A 21,424-nucleotide genomic window follows, 5' to 3' on the forward strand; every position below is an offset into this window, starting at 1 on the left:
TAAGAAATAAAAAAATCATGAATCAAATTTACAGAATTCGTACTAATGCTTTAAAACAAATTATATATATATATATATATAAATATATATATATCCATTTATATATTTTTAAAGCATTCATTAAAGCATTCATTATTTTTTGTAATAAGTAATTTAATCATTTGTATATCAAAAGGTTGCTTTTGTTTTTGTTTTTAACAATTGAATTAAAAAAAACCAAACATTTTCAAATCAATGATTTTTTACCACCACAGAGTTTGATATAAAAAATCCAACATTTTTAAATTAAATTCTTTTAAATCTTGAACATTTGAATTTAAGATGTAGAAGGCTACAAATTAAAATAAATATTTCATTAAAAAAAATCATAAATTATGAATATCAAACTTTATATGTCAATAAAAAATGCATTAATTTCTAAAATAGTTAAATTATTAGAAAGAATAAAATGAGTTAAATGCTAAAAAACAATTAAACAAAAAAAACATGTTATATTCTGATGTCACTGATATTCCCCCATTTATACCAGCCCTTAATTATTCTTGTATTTGGAAAATTATAATTTAAATGATATAAATGTGCAATTTAATAAAATATTTATAATTTGTTTACATCAGGAAAACATTGAACCATTTGAAATCAATGTATTATGCATCAAAATTACAATTAAATCATATTTTTCGTCTTATAATATAACATTAACGTCATAAATACTCTGACATCTAAAAGTAAACCATGACTAGACGAGTGAACAGAAGCTCTACCTTGGGGATGAGCAGCAGCTCCGCATACTTGCTGCAGCTCAACAGGACGCTGAGGGTCTTCATGGCTCCCAGGTACAGGTAGGACAGCTGGACCGCGTGGATCTCCGACTGCGTGGAGACGGACGGCTCGTGACTCCTGGAGTGTTCGTGACCTTTCCTCCGGCTTCCATCCGAGGGGGCGTTGCCCGCGGCGGCGAACAGGCCGTCCTTCCCGCCCGCCACGTTGGCGATCTCGCTCTCGGACTTGGAGTTGGAGGCCAGGTGCGCCTTCACCTCCTCCAGGCTGTGAGACACCCTCAGGTCCGACGACCCGCCTTCGGTCCTGACCGGCTTGTTGTCGGGGGCGACGGGCGCGTCCTGACCCGCGGGGGCGACCCGGTGCTTCTTGTCATGGCGTCGGGCGCTGAGCTTGTTGGGCGTGTCCTCGTGCACGCTGGTGAGACAGGTGAGGTCCAGCAGCAGGGAGGGGCTGAGGCCGCAGAGGCGGGGCACGTCGAAGGCCAGCGGGTCACATGGGTCCAGGTTATACAGCGGCGTGTCACTGGAGCAGAGGAACAACTTATCATCTCAGTAACACCTTTTCACTGTTTTGGTACGAAGAGTCGTTTGTTTACAAGTTTTGATAGATTTTTGTTTCCATAAAGACTTTGATTTGATGGAAAAGATCAATTATTTATTCTTTATGGTGGCACAGAAGTCACATTTACAAATTCACCTTTGTTTTGAGTATTGTTTTGATTGTTAAAGCGCTTTGTGACCCTGGTCTCGAAAAGCGCTATATAAATAAATATTACTTACTTACTTACTTCCTTACTTACAATTGTAGTTTTGTTTCAAAATAAAGATGTAGTTTCATAGTTTCATGAAATTTTAATTTTGTTAAGGAGTTTGTAATTATGTTTCAGGAAATTGTATTTTTTTTTTCAAATGTACCTTTTTCTTGAAGAATTTGTAAATTTGTTTTAGCAAATTGTAAATTTGTTTGAAGAAATGATAAATTCAATTCAGGAAATTGAAAATTTCTTTCCAAATTTGTTATTTTCTTTTAGCAAATTATCGTTTTGTTTTAGCAAATTGTAAATGAGTTTCAGGAAATTAGAATTTTGTATCAAAATTTGTCAATTTGTTTCAGAAATAAAAAAAATCATGAAACCAATTTACAGAATTTGTACATTTGTTTTAGCAAGTTGTTGTTTTGTTTAATAAATTGTAAGTTTGTAGATTAGTAGATTTATTTTCAGGAAATGTATCATTTGTTTCAGGAATAAAAACTTATAAAACAAATGTACAGAATTTGTAAATTACCTTAAGCAAATAGTTATACATTGTAATGTGTTTCATTTTGTACAATTTGCCTACATTTTTGTAAATGTGTTTTGCACTTCTGTGACTCTGGCTCATCGTCACATGACCTCGTACCTGATGGTGATCTCGGCTTCATCCCACTGCACCTTCGCCGAGGTGCTTCCTTCCTTGACGACGCCCAGCAGCGTCGCCTGGCGACCCGTCTGCTTGTGGACGCATCTCCCGCCGACCCGGAGCCCGGCGTCGATCCCGCCGATCACCGCCAGCACCGGCCACACGTCGGTGCACAGCGCCCTCAGGTGGCTCTCCGACAGCTCGGCCAGGAAGTGCTGCCGGGCCAGACGTCCTCGCTCCTCCTCGGGTCGGGTCGCGGGCTCCTGGTTGTCTCTCTGGGCGTCGTGTTCCTCGCGGCTCTGGACCGAGCGGCTCTTCTTCAGCCTCTGGCCGGTCGAGGCGCCCGCCGCCTCCCGGAGGCACGGCTTGATCTTGTGGAGTCGTTCTATCATGGTCTTGTTGATGGGGTGGGTCCAGCGGTCGGTGCGGTGCAGGATCCGGATCAGTTGCGTGGTGGCTTCGGCCAGAACCGTCGCCATCGGACTACAGATGGGGTCTCCTGGGAGGAGATCTCGAGGCGTCCCTCGCATCTGCATGTCGCAGATCTTCACCTGCGTCCAAACAGTGGCACAGTCAGAGGATCCTCTTCGATCATGTGGTCAGTATGTAATGCAATACTCTAGGTGGCGCTATTATCTAGTACATTTCCTGCCTAAACCATTGAAAGAATCAGTGGAAAATAGTATTTTATTAAACTAGACAATATTAATTATGGGTGAAAATCAACACTTTTACAGCTAATGATGGATAATAATGTTTATATTTGTTTCCTTGTTTAGATACAAATGAAAACATATTTTAATTAAACTAAAATAAACATCATACAGAATAAACTCAATGATATAAAAACTAAAGAAAACTATTAAAAACCTGTCGTCTGCACCAGAACATCAGAGATACTTCCTACACACTCATTACAAACACACACAAATACACTACAAATAACAAATAATATATTTTTTTAAATAGTCAAATTTAAATGTCAACAGCGGGGATCAAACAGGCGAAACCTCACGTCCTCGAAGTTTTAAAAAAAATGTGCGTGTTACCATGGCAACTAAACAAACTGTTGACAGAGCGCGAAAGCCTAAAACACCAGCGGCCTGATGTACTTTTTGGGGGGTTTTATGCACAAAAATCGTGCTGAGCCTTTCATCAAAGTCCATTTGTATCAATACTGGAAAGAACGGTAAAAAGTTCATAGTTTCCGCTATTTCTGTAGATGGCGGATGTTTGGTTCTGGATCAGACAGGAAGGATCAATACGTGCAGCCCTCATTTAAATATGATTTGCATATGTAAAAGAGGGCGTGGGAAAGGGACGAACAAGTCTGCGATTAATTCTACGTTGACTGGGATGTACGAAGGAAAAAGTGCCTAAATTCGTGTCGCGCACAGATTCATACATATATTTATGTGTTGCGTCATCTTCTGGATTTCAGTTTCCGGACATATTTAGTAGAAGATCTACGAACTTCTTAGTACATGAGGCTCATATTTAGTAGAAGATCTACGAACTTCTTAGTACATGAGGCTCATATTTAGTAGAAGATCTAGAACTTCTTAGTACATGACGCTCATATTTAGTAGAAGATCTAGAACTTCTTAGTACATGAGGCTCATATTTAGTAGAAGATCTAGAACTTCTTAGTACATGAGGCTCATATTTAGTAGAAGATCTAGAACTTCTTAGTACATGAGGCTCATATTTAGTAGAAGATCTACGAACTTCTTAGTACATGAGGCTCATATTTAGTAGAAGATCTAGAACTTCTTAGTACATGAGGCCCTGAACAGGGACTTGACACTGAAGTGAAGTCCAGGGTTGAAGACTTGTCTTTACAAAAGGTAAAAATCAAAAAGTTCTGAATCATCATCTCAGTTTGATTCTTTATGTCTGTTCAGAGCTAGAAAGTTGACCAAGTGTCACATCTTTTCAAGTGTTTTTATCTTTTTAAAAAGGTGACAAACACATTTTAACAAACACTCAAAGTAGCTAAACGTGCTCAAGGTCACGCACCTTCTCTCCAGGGTTGCTGCTGTAGAACATCACGCAGGGAAACAACTCGGTGGCGTCCACATCCTCAAAGGCTAGTTTAGGCTCCTGCAGGTTCACATGTGATCACAGTGTAAACACACATGTCAATCAAGCGCTGACGCACACGCACACACACACACACACACACACACACCTCTCCGTTCTTCCCGAACATCACAGTGCGAGCCTCCATGTCCAGCACGCAGGTGATGAAGTCTCCCTGGGTGAAGCTGCCGAGCGTCTGGGTCTGCTCTCCGTTGTGGTACAGGTTGCCGCTGTAGGCCCGGTACAGCCACATGTCGGCGGTGGTGCGGTGGTTGAAGTCGTGGACGGGCCAGCGGGACACGCCCACGCAGGTGCCCTCGTTGCCGCGGTTCTCCTTCACCATGTAGAACTGAAGAGCAGCACAAGACCAGATGGTTAAACAAGACCAGATGGTTAAACAAGACCAGATGGTTAAACAAGACCAGATGGTTAAACAAGACCAGATGGTTAAACAAGACCAGATAAACTTTATCTAATCATTATATTGGAGAATAAAGCAGATATTGTTGTGTTTTACTGGGTTGTGTCGACTGTTAGTTAATCCATTTATTTATTAATGTCGTTTTTATTACTGTCATGTGCAGTTTTATAATAATTATGGTAACAACATTTGTATTGTTTGACACATGGAGATGGAGCATGAATGCTTGTCCCATAATGCAACACTAATAGACTCAGAGACGCATTCATTCCTCGTGCTAATAGATTGTTTAATTCTGAGTTTCTGAGTTTTATCTATCTTTCTTCTTTTTAACCTTGTTGCACTTGTTGCTATGACGATAAAGGACTGAACTGAACTCGATTTCAAATGTTTAAATTTTACTTGTTTCTTAATGATTTTATGAGTTTGATATCCCAATTATTAATTATTCAAAATTAATTGTTGTTAAAAATATATACATTCTAAATGTTATATATATATAATTAATATTATATTTATTAATTTAAAAGGCTATACATAAATAAAAATATATTATAAATATATTATATATTGACTTTTTTTAATTATTGAAAAAAGGGTGAAAGAAAAAGTTTTGAAAATAAATAATAAAAATAATATTAAAACAAACATTTTGATATAGAAAATCATTTAATTAAATTATTAAAACAATTCGATGCTTAGAAATAACAACATATCGATAAAAACTGATCTGCTCTCCATCCATCCTTGTGTCACGTTAATATTGATCATTAATATTGATCGTTAATATTTATCATTAATATTGATCATTAATATTGATCGTTAATATTGATCGTTAATATTGATCGTTAGTATTGATCATTAATATTGATCATTAATATCGATCATTAATATCGATCATTAATATCGATCATTAATATCGATCATTAATATCGATCATTAATATCGATCATTAATATCGATCATTAATATCGATCATTAATATCGATCGTTAATATCGATCGTTAATATCGATCGTTAATATCGATCGTTAATATTGATCGTTAATATTGATCATTAATATCGATCATTAATATCGATCATTAATATTGATCATTAATATCGATCATTAATATCGATCATTAATATTGATCATTAATATTGATCATTAATATCGATCATTAATATCGATCATTAATATTGATCATTAATATTGATCATTAATATCGATCATTAATATTGATCGTTAATATTGATCATTAATATTGATCATTAATATCGATCATTAATATCGATCATTAATATCGATCATTAATATTGATCATTAATATTGATCATTAATATCGATCATTAATATTGATCGTTAATATCGATCACTAACCTTCCACTGGTAGCATCCGGACGAGATGCCGGTGGCCGCGAGGCCGTAGCCCTTCCCTCCGCTGCCGTGGGTCAGAACCTGTCCGTTCTCCACCACACAACACTGGGTCTTCTCGGGGTCGAAGGACACTTCCTGGACGGGCAGCTGGTCGTCCTCTTCTTCTGCTTCTCCCTGAGGGTCCAGACACGGTCAGCGGGTGAAGGAAACGAGGAAGAGAGAGACACACACTGACCTGTAGGTGGAGCTCTTCCACCTTCTCCTTCACCTGCAGCAGGTGTTTGGCTTCGGCCACAGGAGTTTCCCACATGCAGTCGGAGAGCAGCGAGAAGAGTCGCTGAACCACCTGAGACACAAACACAGCTCGTCACTCACAACAACTAGAGTCTTACAAGTCTCTAGTTTTAACTCATTTATTGTCTTTTTATTCTTAATTTTCCTTTTCTTTACTCATTTATTCTATGATTAAATCCCCCTTTGAGCATATTATTGCTTTACAAAAATGGAAGTATATCAACTCCATCAGAATCATTGATGGTTAAATTTAGGATTTCCACATTTTGAAACTTTTTTTTTTAATCGACATTTGTAAAAATACTTTTCTTTAATAAGATATTCATACACAACTAAGAGAAGAGACTGAGACTGTCACGTTCACATTTACAAACCTACATGTACACAATTTTGTTTGAAAAAAGGTAATTTAATTAAAAAGGAAATTGTAATTTTGTTTCATGAATTTTTATTTTGTTTCAAGAAATTTTCATTTTGTTTAAAAGTTTATAAATATGTTTCAGAAAATAGTACATTTGTTTCAGAAAATAGTACATTTGTTTCAGAAAATAGTACATTTGTTTCAGGAAAATATACATTTGTTTCAGAAAATAGTACATTTGTTTCAGGAAAATATACATTTGTTTCAAGAAATTGCAAAAAATGTTCAAGAAATTGTAAATTTGTTTCAGTAAATTAGAATTTTGTATCAAAATCTGAACATTTGTGTCAGAAATAAAAAAATGTGTATATTTGTTTTAGCAAGTTGTTGTTTTGTTTGATAAAATGTAAATTTGTAGATTAGTAGATTCTTTTTCAGGAAACAGTTAATATATTACAGAGTTTGTTTTAATTTGTAGCCTTTATAATTCAATTTAAAAATGTTGGTAAAAATAAGACTACTTGATCGAACATTAAGTCAATCAAAATAAAATAAATTAAGTAGCTAAAGATCGATTCTGTGCTGTGAAATATCAACGATGTATCGGGTTAAAGATAAGAGCCTCATAGATAATAAAGTGAACACCTGACACACCTGAGTCACCTGACCGTCCTCCATGTTGGCCTCACAGGCAGGAAGAACCGCCTCCAGGACGTGGAGCGCGAGCAGTCTGGTCCTGAGGTTCCCCACCAGAGGAAGTCCTGAAGCAAACATAGATCATCTGGGACATTGTTTTATAAACAACGGGTCATTCCTGGAGACGAGATCGTACCCGAGCAGCACTTCTGAGCCGCGATGTTCAGCAGCACCTCGGTCCACTTGGGTGAAGCCATCTTGGATTGGATGGCCTTGGAAGACACCACCCGTCTGAGGAAGACCAGGAAGTCTCCGAGGTGCAGCTCAGCAGTGTGTTGCTTCCGAAGCAGCGCTGCAACACACCAGGAGTCCGTGAAGCAGTTGGAAGTCAGCGGGTTATAGTTCAACTGGAGAGAACCTCTCAGGTCTTTCTTCTCGAGCTCGTCCCCGTCCGACTGTTTGTCCATCTCAGGTTCTTTCCTGGCCAGCGGGGACACGGCAGCCTGGGACAGCAGGTTCTTCAGCTGGCTGCACAGGAGGTCCAGCAGGGACTGCACCACCTTTGGACTCAGCTGGTCCGCGTATGTTCTGAAGAACCAGAGAATAAAATGTTTAATTATTGAGTTTCTGGTCTGAGGTCCTGCTTTAGAGACACAATTCTATATTTATTTTATATAGTTATTGTTTAATATTATCAATATAAATGAAGCGATCAATGTCTGATACATTTTAAGAAAAGAAAAGAAACTAAGGGGTTGATCTGTTGAGACACAATTATTAAAATCATAATTACTGAACATATATTAACATATTCGTCTTTCAATACTGTATCCATATTCACCAGCACTGTATTATTTTGTTAATTACCTGATTTTTGCTTTTAAATCATATATTATTTCTATCATTATTATTTTAAGATTTATATTTCATTGTGTTTAAAATCAACAGTACATTTACAAGTCATTTTTAATCAATTCATATTCATGGCGTTTGTTCATTTTTGTGTTGCAATTAAACTTCTGGCCGCTAGATGGCAGCAGTCATTACATCCTCCGCAGCTAAAGGAGAGTTAACTTAAAATACCAGCAATAACCGAGGACGAGAGGATACAGTGACTGATGTTTGGACATATTTTGGTTTGAAAACAAATGAAAGCAGTTTGACTTTGTCGTGATGACTGAGGACGAGAGGATACAGCAAGTCCAGCAGCTTTTTAAAGCTGATGTTTGGACATATTTTGTTTTTTACTACACAAATATACTTATTACTACACTATCACAACACCAGAGTCAAGTACTGGACAATACTACACATATATACTTGTTACTACACTATCACAACACCAGAGTCAAGTACTCGACAATACTACACATATGTTCTTGTTACTACACTATCACAACACCAGAGTCAAGTACTGGACAATACTACACATATATACTTGTTACTACACTATCACAACACCAGAGTCAAGTACTGGACAATAATACACATATATATACTTGTTACTACACTATCACAACACCAGAGTCAAGTACTGGACAATACTACACATATATACTTGTTACTACACTATCACAACACCAGAGTCAAGTACTGGACAATACTACACATATATACTTGTTACTACACTATCACAACACCAGAGTCAAGTACTGGACAATACTACACATATGTTCTTGTTACTACACTATCACAACACCAGAGTCAAGTACTGGACAATACTACACATATATACCTGTTACTACACTATCACAACACCAGAGTCAAGTACTCGATAATACTACACATATGTTCTTGTTACTACACTATCACAACACCAGAGTCAAGTACTGGACAATACTACACATATATACCTGTTACTACACTATCACAACACCAGAGTCAAGTACTCGACAATACTACACATATGTTCTTGTTACTACACTATCACAACACCAGAGTCAAGTACTGGACAATACTACACATATATACTTGTTACTACACTATCACAACACCAGAGTCAAGTACTCGCCAATACTACACATATGTTCTTGTTACTACACTATCACAACACCAGAGTCAAGTACTGGACAATACTACACATATATCCTTGTTACTACACTATCACAACACCAGAGTCAAGTACTGGACAATACTACACATATATACTTGTTACTACACTATCACAACACCAGAGTCAAGTACTGGACAATACTACACATATGTTCTTGTTACTACACTATCACAACACCAGAGTCAAGTACTGGACAATACTACACATATATACCTGTTACTACACTATCACAACACCAGAGTCAAGTACTCGACAATACTACACATATGTTCTTGTTACTACACTATCACAACACCAGAGTCAAGTACTGGACAATACTACACATATATACCTGTTACTACACTATCACAACACCAGAGTCAAGTACTCGACAATACTACACATATGTTCTTGTTACTACACTATCACAACACCAGAGTCAAGTACTGGACAATACTACACATATATACTTGTTACTACACTATCACAACACCAGAGTCAAGTACTCGACAATACTACACATATGTTCTTGTTACTACACTATCACAACACCAGAGTCAAGTACTGGACAATACTACACATATATACTTGTTACTACACTATCACAACACCAGAGTCAAGTACTGGACAATAATACACATATATACTTGTTACTTCACTATCACAACACCAGAGTCAAGTATTGGACAATACTACACATATATACTTGTTACTACACTATCACAACACCAGAGTCAAGTACTGGACAATAATACACATATATACTTGTTACTACACTATCACAACACCAGAGTCAAGTACTGGACAATAATACACATATATACTTGTTACTACACTATCACAACACCAGAGTCAAGTATTGGACAATACTACACATATATACTTGTTACTACACTATCACAACACCAGAGTCAAGTACTGGACAATAATACACATATATACTTGTTACTACACTATCACAACACCAGAGTCAAGTACTGGACAATAATACACATATATACTTGATACTACACTATCACAACACCAGAGTCAAGTACTGGACAATAATACACATATATACTTGATACTACACTATCACAACACCAGAGTCAAGTACTGGACAATACTACACATATATACTTGTTACTACACTATCAAAACACCAGAGTCAAGTACTGGACAATACTACACATATATACTTGTTACTACACTATCACAACACCAGAGTCAAGTACTGGACAATACTACACATATATCCTTGTTACTACACTATCACAACACCAGAGTCAAGTACTGGACAATACTACACATATATACTTGTTACTACACTATCACAACACCAGAGTCAAGTACTGGACAATACTACACATATATACTTGTTACTACAGTATCACAACACCAGAGTCAAGTACTGGACAATACTACACATATATACTTGTTACTACACTATCACAACACCAGAGTCAAGTACTGGACAATAGTACAAATATATACTTGTTACTACACTATCACAACACCAGAGTCAAGTACTGGACAATACTACACATATATACTTGTTACTACACTATCACAACACCAGAGTCAAGTACTGGACAATACTACACATATATACTTGTTACTACACTATCACAACACCAGAGTCAAGTAATGGACAATACTACACATATATCCTTGTTACTACACTATCACAACACCAGAGTCAAGTACTGGACAATACTACACATATATACTTGTTACTACACTATCACAACACCAGAGTCAAGTACTGGACAATACTACACATATATCCTTGTTACTTTACTATCACTATATATTGTTTGGCTGCTACTCTATGGTGATATTGTATCAACAGATTCTTATTTATATATAGTAACATATTTATAAGTATCACTTAAAAAATAAGACGATCAACGTCAACCCAGTAAAAACTACATGTCGAACCAAACTTTGACAAATGTTCTCATCCATTGAAACGCTACTGAAAGGATCTGGTCTGGTACCCGGTGCTGATGGCGAGGATCTGCAGCAGGCGGGTCGACGCGACCTTCAGAGCGGCGCTGAGTTGAGACACGCCGGGCTTCTGCAGCAGCTGCAGCGGCTGACCCAGCAGGGTCTCGGTACCACACAGCTGGGACAGAACGCTCAGCAGACCACTGGAGACGGCCAGGGACACGTCCACGGGCTGGTACCTCACGCTCAGGGCGAACACCGTCACCAGCAGGAGGCGCTGCTGGGCTTCTGTTGTGAGGCGAGCAGAAGAAGATCAGCAGCAGAAGAAGGTTCAGTTGTTGAAACTCAAATGTTGAAACTTTTCATAATCGGACTCAATAATGTGTAAATATTTTTTTAATTATTTTACATTAGGTTTTATAATTTAATTCCAATAATTAAATTAAATTAAAATTCAAAAATTAAACATAGAAATGTTGGTTTATAGTGCCACCAGAAAATAATGTTAAAAACAAAAAATCGATCATATATAAAATATTTGAACTCAATTATTTCAAGAAAAACTAATTTAAACTTTCCAAATACATTTAATTTGATTATTCCCACAAATTATTCAATGCTTAAAAATACCTTTGAATCCAAAAAATACTTGTGATGATGACTTGAATATTCAGTATATTCTGTGACACTGATGTACTTCCATTACAGGTCGTTCAGAAAGGGTCAAAGGTCAAAACAAACCGATGTGATGCTTGTTGTCCTGCAGCGCTCGCTCCAGAGTGACTGACATCTGCTGGTAGATCTTATGAACTTCGATCTGAATCTCCATCTGCAGGTTCCTCCGAGCGGCCTTGACTCCGTCCTGCGACAAGAACATCCTTGAACTCCTGGTCTTCATCATCATCATCATCATCATCATCATCACCTGGTAGTGGTGCAGCTGGACGCTCTCACACTTCAGACCTCCTGCCCCGACGGTACCGAGCCCGAAACACCCAGCCAGGAACTGCAGCCGGACCGAGGTGAGGAGCGAGGCCGAGTGGAAGGCGGCACCGGGTCGACAGACGCCGCTCTGCTGGCTGCTCTTCTCCTCCATGCCCGAGATCAGTGTCAAGATCTGATGCAGGGACTCCAGACGCAGCTGAGATCCAACCACATGGAGAAATGAATCCACTTTTAAAACCAACAGCCGGTGAACAGGTTCTTACCTCGGCCCGGTTCTGCTGCTGCTCCATGGCCAGGATGATGGCCTGGGGGCAGCTGGACATGTTCTCCTCGGGTTCTTTGAAGGCCGGACTCAGACCCACGTCTCCGCTGATGAAACTGACCACGTTGTCGATCAGAGCGTGGACGCCCAGCGAGCAGCTCAGGTCCAGGTCCGACTCCCCGGACCAGTGTGTGGAGCTGAAGCTCCTCTGGTGACACAGTTTGGCTCGAAACCAGGACTCGGCCAGAGAGTCGGGAGAGTAGTTGCGGAGTCCTGCCATGTTAGAGTGAGACTTTAGACTTTAGAAGTACAGCAGAGAACAGAACGGTTGCATTTAACTTTTTTAATTTATTTATTTTATTTCTTTGAATTATTTTTTTCCTAAATTGAAAATAAGATTTTTTTATTTTTTTAAATAATAATTTTGATGTTTTCAAAATGAATGATTTTTTTGATGGATCAGTCACATGGTCGTCTGAACGTCGCATGATTGGTTGAAAGGAAAATGTAAATTTGTTTCAGGAAAATGAAAAGTTCTTTAAGAAAATTGTAAACTTGTTATAGAAATTTGTAAAGTTATTTTAGAAAAATGTACATTTTCGTAAATTGAAAGGAAGATTTGTTTTTTATTAAAAAAAAAGAAAATTATTTTAATGTTTTTGAAATGAATGATTTTTTGATGGAACAGTCACATGATCGTCTGAACGTCACATGATTGGTTGAAAGCTCTGCACATGGTTTCACAATCACACAAACATTTTAACATTGAATTTAAAATACTACGAATAAAGACTATTTAATTTAGAAACGATTGGCTTATTAACTTTTAAATTTAAAACGATGTATATAAATATTAAATGTATTTATTCGATCATTGATAATAACTCAAAGTTTCAATATTCTGATGTCACCGACGTTTATATCTAAACCCACAAAAACATACATTTTCATCCAAATTGTTTCCAAAGATTTTCTTGATGTAATTATCATTCGTTACCTTTCTTCTTCTGAGAGAAGTCCTGGTCCACAGTGAATCTTCCCTGCAGCACAGAAACATGTTTAGATACGTCCCTGAACAGAACCGGACCTCATGGTCTTGGTGTCCTCGTGTACCAGAGCGTATCCCTCGTCGTCAGAGTCCGGCTGAGAAAGATCCGACTCGCTCCTGGACTTCAAGAGTTTGAATCCTGAGAACTGGACCGAGCGACCTTGAGACTGCAGACTCTCGCTCCTGGAAACACGAGCAGACGATCACACCCGTTGGATTCCCGTCAAAGATCTGATCGGGTCGGACCTGGTCATGAAACACTCCTGGGTGGCGGCGGTGGGCGGCGTGGGAGGCTCCTCCTGGTTCTGTTTGGCGAGCTCGTCCAGCACCGGCGTGACGCCCAGCACCAGCAGGGCACAGCGGTGGATCACGGAGTTACAGGTGGCCGTGTAGACGTCGTGGCCCTCGGGGAGGCCGGTGCTGACCCTCCTGCCCTGCGGGCTCTGGACCGGCACCTCTGCTGCGACGCTCGCCCCTCCTAGAGTTCCCCAAGACGCCGAGTTCTGACTGGAGCTGCCGGGTCGCTCCCCGTCCCAGATGTGAGCCAGTTCTCTCGCTGAGAAGAAACATTTCATAATTTCTTTGTCACACACACACATACACACACAGTGACACGTAGAAACACAAAAACACACGCATAGAAATATAAGCACACACAGAAACACATACATACACACACACACACATACATAATCAGATACATGAACACAAATATACACACAGAAATTCACACACAAACACAAATAAACACACACTCATGCACAGAGATATGCAAAGACACACAGAAACACACGCACACACACACACAAAAACACAGACACAAACACAACACCAGAAACAAACACGAAGACACACAGAAACACACACAACCAGAAACACACAGCAAAACAGAGACACAGAAAATTGAATACATACAGAGACACATCAAGAAACACACACACAAAAACACACACATAGAAATATAAGCACACAAAGAAACACATACATAAACACACATACAAAGAAACACATACATAGACAGATAGAAACACATGCACACAAACATAAACACAGAAATTCACACACACACAGAAAGACACACAGAAACACAAATAAACACACACACAGACATATGCAAAGACACACAGAAACACAAATAAACACACACACAGACATATGCAAAGACACACAGAAACACAAATAAACACACACACAGACATATGCAAAGACACACAGAAACACAAATAAACACACACACAGACATATGCAAAGACACACAGAAACACAAATAAACACACACACAGACATATGCAAAGACACACAGAAACACAAATAAACACACACACAGACATATGCAAAGACACACAGAAACACAAATAAACACACACAGAGACATATGCAAAGACACACAGAAACACAAATAAACACACACACAGACATATGCAAAGACACACAGAAACACAAATAAACACACACAGAGACATGTACAAAGACACACAGAAACACACACACAACCATGAACAAACACACACGCAGACATATGAAAAGACACACAGAAACACAAATAAACACACACATAGACATATACAAAGACACACAGAAACACAAATAAACACACACAGACATATGCAAAGACACACAGAAACACAAATAAACACACACACAGACATATGCAAAGACACACAGAAACACAAATAAACACACACACAGACATATGCAAAGACACACAGAAACACAAATAAACACACACACAGACATATGCAAAGACACACAGAAACACAAATAAACACACACACAGACATATGCAAAGACACACAGAAACACAAATAAACACACACACAGACATATGCAAAGACACACAGAAACACAAATAAACACACACACAGACATATGCAAAGACACACAGAAACACAAATAAACACACACACAGACATATGCAAAGACACACAGAAACACAAATAAACACACACAGAGACATATGCAAAGACACACAGAAACACAAATAAACACACACACAGACATATGCAAAGACACACAGAAACACAAATAAACACACACAGAGACATGTACAAAGACACACAGAAACACACACACAACCATGAACAAACACACACACAGACATATGAAAAGACACACAGAAACACAAATAAACACACACAGAGACATATACAAAGACACACAGAAACACAAATAAACACACACACAGACATATGCAAAGACACACAGAAACACAAATAAACACACACAGAGACATGTACAAAGACACACAGAAACACACACACAACCATGAACAAACACACACACAGACATATGAAAAGACACACAGAAACACAAATAAACACACACAGAGACATATACAAAGACACACAGAAACACAAATAAACACACACAGAGACATATACAAAGACACACAGAAACACAAATAAACACACACAGAGACATATACAAAGACACACGGAAACACAAATAAACACACACAGAGACATATACAAAGACACACAGAAACACAAATAAACACACACAGAGACATATACAAAGACACACAGAAACACAAATAAACACACACAGAGACATATACAAAGACACACGGAAACACAAATAAACACACACAGAGACATATACAAAGACACACAGAAACACAAATAAACACACACAGAAACACACACACAACCATGAACAAACAAACACACACAGATATTTTGTTAATATTTTTCTCACCACAGTGTCATCACAGAAGCACAGACACACACTCTGATCACTCACTTCCAGGCGGGATGTCTTCGTCGTCCTCCAGCTCCAGATGTCCGTCCTCTCGCTCCCTCTCGCGGTTCGATCTCTCCTCCAGCTCAGCCTCCTCGTCGATGGTCCGTGTGAACGGTTGTTCCTGAGGGTCCAGGTCTCCGCAGTCCTGGTTGTCTGAAATCTGGTCGCACAAAACTCAATGAAAATAGTGTCGCACAATGTTTGAATTCACGTTTGTCACATCGATCATGATTGTAAAGAAACGTGAACCCGGACCCGACATCACTCACCCTTTCATCCTGAGACGACAGGTGGGTCTGGACGAAGTCCATGTTCTTGCAGGCCAACAGACGACCTCTGACCTTGTAGACGCTCCGATACACTTCAGCCAAGGATGGTGGAGGTTGATACCTGAGGAGCAGAAGAGTTAGTGTTCGCTTTGTGTTGGTTTGTTGTCAACCCGACTATTCAAAAACTGGTGTTATGTGTAAAAATCACTTGAAATAATCTAATTCCACATCCGTGTTGTTCGACAACATGTATCTACTGCGGCCGACAAGTTTCAAACAAATCAATCATTTTAAGGAAATTGTTATTTTGTTTCATAAGTTTGAAAAATTGTTTCAGAATATTGTTAATTTGAAGAAAACATACATATTCCTGAAACAGAATTTGTCACAGACTTTGTTATTAGTTTCTTTGTAAGTTGTTTTTTAGAGATTGCAAACTTTTTTCAGAATTTCCTAATCTTTTCTTTATATAAAAATGTCAATTTGTTTCAGGAAATTGTACAATTTTTTGAGTAAGTGGTAAATTTGTTTCAGGTAATTTAGAAGTTGCTTTAGGAAAATGTTAAGTTGTTTCAGAGCTAATCAATATTTTTTCCGAAAATTGTAACTTTGTTCCAAGAAAATGTACGAAGAAATTGTAAAGTTTGTCTCAGGAAATTGTAAATTTGTTTAAAGAAAACGTAAATTTTGATTCAGGAAAAACTTAAGTTATCAGAAAATTGTAAATTTTGTTTCAGGAAATTGAAAAGTTGCTTTAGGAAAATGTAAAGTTGTTCCAGAGTTAATCAATATTTTTTACGAAAATTGTAACTTTGTTTCAAGGAAATTGAAGTTGTTTCAGGAAATTATCAATTTAATTCGTTAAATTGTATATTTGTTTCAGAAAATTGTAGATTTGATTAAAGAAAATGTAAATTGGTTTCAGGAAAACGTAAACTTTGTTTCAGGAATTTGTAAATTTTGTTTCAGGAAATTGTAAACGTGTTTAAGTTTGAAGATACTTCTTGAATCACAGGTGTTTTCCTAGAAATGTGATTATTAAGTTCATTTTATAAAGTCAGTAAAATGCGTCTCTTGAAAGAGGTTTTAGTGCTTTTCTGGTCGTAACTGCGATCCCAGATCAGATCGTGTTCTTCTGTCGTTCAAACTTACTTTCCCTCCCTGGTGGCTTCACTGAGGAGACCCGTGTGCTTCAGCAGCGCCGCCAGCACAAACCTGGACACGGTGTCCAACAGAACCTCAGAACTCATGCCTGCGCTGTCCCAGTCTGGACCAGAAGGAAGAGGAACCGTTAGATCCATTCAGTCCTTCAGTCGGAGACGGAGTCCAAACCTTTGCTCAGCGCAAAGTCCTGCATGTTGGCCCAGAGGCTGCTGGCAGGTTCTTTGGCGGAACCCACCGCGAGATCCACCAGAACCATGAGGTCCGAGGGGAGCGGACAGTCGATGGGTTTCTGCTCCTCGTTCCCCGACAGAGCCGCCTCCAGCAGGGAGCTGATGCAGCCGTCTGAGGGATCACGAGATCATGGGTTACGAGGTGAGGACGGGAACAAAGGTCCAGTAGAACGTGTGATGGTACCGAGCTGGCTGCTCTCCATCTCCAGGCCGTTGCTGAAGAGTGGGGTTCTGAGCCAGTAGGAGGTGTCCTGCTCCTCCAGCGAGGCGGGGGCTCCCTGCAGCATGCCTCCCAGACAGCGTCCCACCAGCAGCGCCACCGTCCTCTCCAGGTCCACCAGCCACACCCAGATCTGGGCCGGCGGGGGGAGGGTCATCCCTGAGGCCGGGTCTGCAAAGTCTGACGCACCTGAGGGACGATCGAGGTTCACTTTCAAGATGGAGGCTCTTTTATGGAAGAATATCATCACAAGTGGTTATAGTTTTCAAATCACAGCCTTTGGTGACACAATTATGACAAACATTTTATATTGAATTTAAAATACTACAAATAACACAATTTAGATTTTTTTTTTTTAATTATTGAAACAAGAATTCTTCGTGTAAAAAAATGTAATCATTTTGAATATATATGTATATATATATATATATATATATATATATATACATATTTACTGCATATATACATATATATACGTACATATGTGCTGCATATATACATACATATACATATGTACTGCATATATACATATATATGTAAATATTTATACATATGTACTGCATATATACATACATATACATATGTACTGCATATATACATACATATACATATGTGCTGCATATATACATACATATACATATGTACTGCATATATACTTACATATACATATGTACTGCATATATACATATATATGTACATATGTACTGCATATATACATATATCTGTACATATGTACTGCATATATACATATATATGTACATATGTATACATATGTACTGCATATATACATACATATACATATGTACTGCGTATATACATACATATACATATGTACTGCGTATATACATACATATACATATGTACTGAATATATACATATATATGTACATATTTATACATATGTACTGCATATATACATACAAATGTCCTGCATATATACATACATATGTACTGCATATATACATACATATACATATGTACTGCATATATACATACATATGTACTGCATATATACATATATATGTACATATGTACTGAATATATACATATATATGTACATATTTATACATATGTACTGCATATATACATACATATTTCCTGCATATATGCATACATATGTACTGCATATATACATACATATGTACTGCATATATACAGTACACATACATATGTATATATACACAATTCACATAGACGTATAGATGTATGTATGTATGTATATATATATATATATATATATATATATATATATATATATATATATATATATATATATATATATATATTTACACACATACATGCATACATACATGTATATATATATACAGTACATATACGTACATTTTGATGAACAATGTTTGTGAGTCTGTGTCGTGTGTGTGTGTGTGTTGGTCTCACTGTGCAGTGGCCAGTGCAGCTCCTGGTCCTCCAGCAGTTCTGCTGCAGGCAACAGTCGGTTCAGTTTGTCCAGCGGCGGCAGGAGGTCCAGCAGGTGGCGCAACAACGGCCTGGACACGGACACGCTCAGGAGCAGCAGAGAGTTGATGATCTGGCACAACATGCTGCCTGCGGCCGACACGTAGATGACCTCTGGGGACCAGAAACCACAGTCAGGTGTGGAGGTGGAGCTACTGAAGGCTTTTACGTGAACATGTTCTTCAACTCCAAAGAGTTTTACGTGAACATGTTCTTCATCTCCAAAGAGTTTTACATGAACATGTTCTTCATCTCTAAAGAGTTTTACATGAACATGTTCTTCATCGCCAAAGAGTTTTACGTGAACATGTTCTTCATCTCCAAAGAGTTTTACGTGAACATGTTCTTCAACTCCAAAGAGTTTTACATGAACATGTTCTTCATCTCCAAAGAGTTTTACGTGAACATGTTCTTCATCTCCAAAGAGTTTTACGTGAACATGTTCTTCATCTCCAAAGAGTTTTACGTGAACATGTTCTTCAACTCCAAAGAGTTTTACATGAACATGTTCTTCATCTCCAAAGAGTTTTACGTGAACATGTTCTTCAACTCCAAAGAGTTTTACGTGAACATGTTCTTCATCTCCAAAGAGTTTTACGTGAACATGTTCTTCAACTCCAAAGAGTTTTACATGAACATGTTCTTCATCTCCAAAGAGTTTTACGTGAACATGTTCTTCATCTCCAAAGAGTTTTACATGAACATGTTCTTCATCTCCAAAGAGTTTTACATGAACATGTTCTTCATCTCCAAAGAGTTTTACATGAACATGTTCTTCTTCGCCAAAGAGTTTTACATGAACATGTTCTTCATCTCCATAGAGTTTTACGTGAACATGTTCTTCATCTCCAAAGAGTTTTACGTGAACATGTTCTTCATCTCCAAAGAGTTTTACGTGAACATGTTCTTCATCTCCAAAGAGTTTTACGTGAAAATGTTCTTCATCTCCAAAGAGTTTTACATGAACATGTTCTTCATCTCCAAAGAGTTTTACGTGAACATGTTCTTCATCTCCAAAGAGTTTCACGTGAACATGTTCTTCAACTCCAAAGAGTTTTACATGAACATGTTCTTCATCTCCAAAGAGTTTCACGTGAACATGTTCTTCATCTCCAAAGAGTTTTACGTGAACATGTTCTTCATCTCCAAAGAGTTTTACATGAACATGTTCTTCATCTCCAAAGAGTTTCACGTGAACATGTTCTTCATCTCCAAAGAGTTTTACGTGAACATGTTCTTCATCTCCAAAGAGTTTCACGTGAACATGTTCTTCATCTCCAAAGAGTTTTACGTGAAAATGTTCTTCATCTCCAAAGAGTTTCACGTGAACATGTTCTTCATCTCCAAAGAGTTTTACGTGAAAATGTTCTTCATCTCCAAAGAGTTTTACATGAACATGTTCTTCATCTCCAAAGAGTTTCACGTGAACATGTTCTTCATCTCCAAAGAGTTTTACGTGAACATGTTCTTCATCTCCAAAGAGTTTTACGTGAACATGTTCTTCATCTCTAAAGAGTTTTACGTGAACATGTTCTTCATCTCCAAAGAGTTTTACATGAACATGTTCTTCATCTCTAAAGAGTTTTACGTGAACATGTTCTTCATCTCCAAAGAGTTTTACGTGAACATGTTCTTCATCTCCAAAGAGTTTTACGTGAAAATGTTCTTCATCTCCAAAGAGTTTTACGTGAACATGTTCTTCATCTCTAAAGAGTTTTACATGAACATGTTCTTCATCTCCAAAGAGTTTTACGTGAAAATGTTCTTCATCTCC

General features: G+C 38.1%; 1 protein-coding gene across 3 annotated transcripts in view; it reads right to left on the reverse strand.

The window, feature by feature from the left end:
- Positions 1-21,424, reverse strand: part of herc1 (HECT and RLD domain containing E3 ubiquitin protein ligase family member 1) — a 73,777-nt gene that overhangs the window by 34,157 nt on the left and 18,196 nt on the right. For 2 of the 3 annotated variants that reach the window (XM_087793075.1, XM_087793073.1), the window contains exons 17-38: positions 19,573-19,764; positions 18,140-18,364; positions 17,894-18,067; positions 17,714-17,828; positions 16,562-16,682; positions 16,293-16,452; positions 13,797-14,130; positions 13,616-13,733; positions 13,500-13,542; positions 12,504-12,775; positions 12,221-12,436; positions 12,037-12,157; positions 11,346-11,583; positions 7,753-7,922; positions 7,531-7,686; positions 7,353-7,459; positions 6,279-6,389; positions 6,047-6,217; positions 4,375-4,614; positions 4,203-4,286; positions 2,184-2,734; positions 765-1,305 (exon numbers count right to left, since the gene is read on the reverse strand). In XM_087793075.1, coding sequence (XP_087649201.1) covers positions 765-1,305; positions 2,184-2,734; positions 4,203-4,286; positions 4,375-4,614; positions 6,047-6,217; positions 6,279-6,389; positions 7,353-7,459; positions 7,531-7,686; positions 7,753-7,922; positions 11,346-11,583; positions 12,037-12,157; positions 12,221-12,436; positions 12,504-12,775; positions 13,500-13,542; positions 13,616-13,733; positions 13,797-14,130; positions 16,293-16,452; positions 16,562-16,682; positions 17,714-17,828; positions 17,894-18,067; positions 18,140-18,364; positions 19,573-19,764 — 4,460 coding nt within the window. The remainder of the gene's footprint in view (positions 1-764; positions 1,306-2,183; positions 2,735-4,202; positions 4,287-4,374; positions 4,615-6,046; positions 6,218-6,278; positions 6,390-7,352; positions 7,460-7,530; positions 7,687-7,752; positions 7,923-11,345; positions 11,584-12,036; positions 12,158-12,220; positions 12,437-12,503; positions 12,776-13,499; positions 13,543-13,615; positions 13,734-13,796; positions 14,131-16,292; positions 16,453-16,561; positions 16,683-17,713; positions 17,829-17,893; positions 18,068-18,139; positions 18,365-19,572; positions 19,765-21,424) is intronic. The other variant, XM_087793076.1, reaches the window with a different exon arrangement.

Source organism: Callionymus lyra, chromosome 6, assembly GCF_982586985.1.
Source record: "Callionymus lyra chromosome 6, fCalLyr1.hap1.1, whole genome shotgun sequence".
Taxonomy (NCBI): Eukaryota; Metazoa; Chordata; class Actinopteri; order Syngnathiformes; family Callionymidae; genus Callionymus; species Callionymus lyra.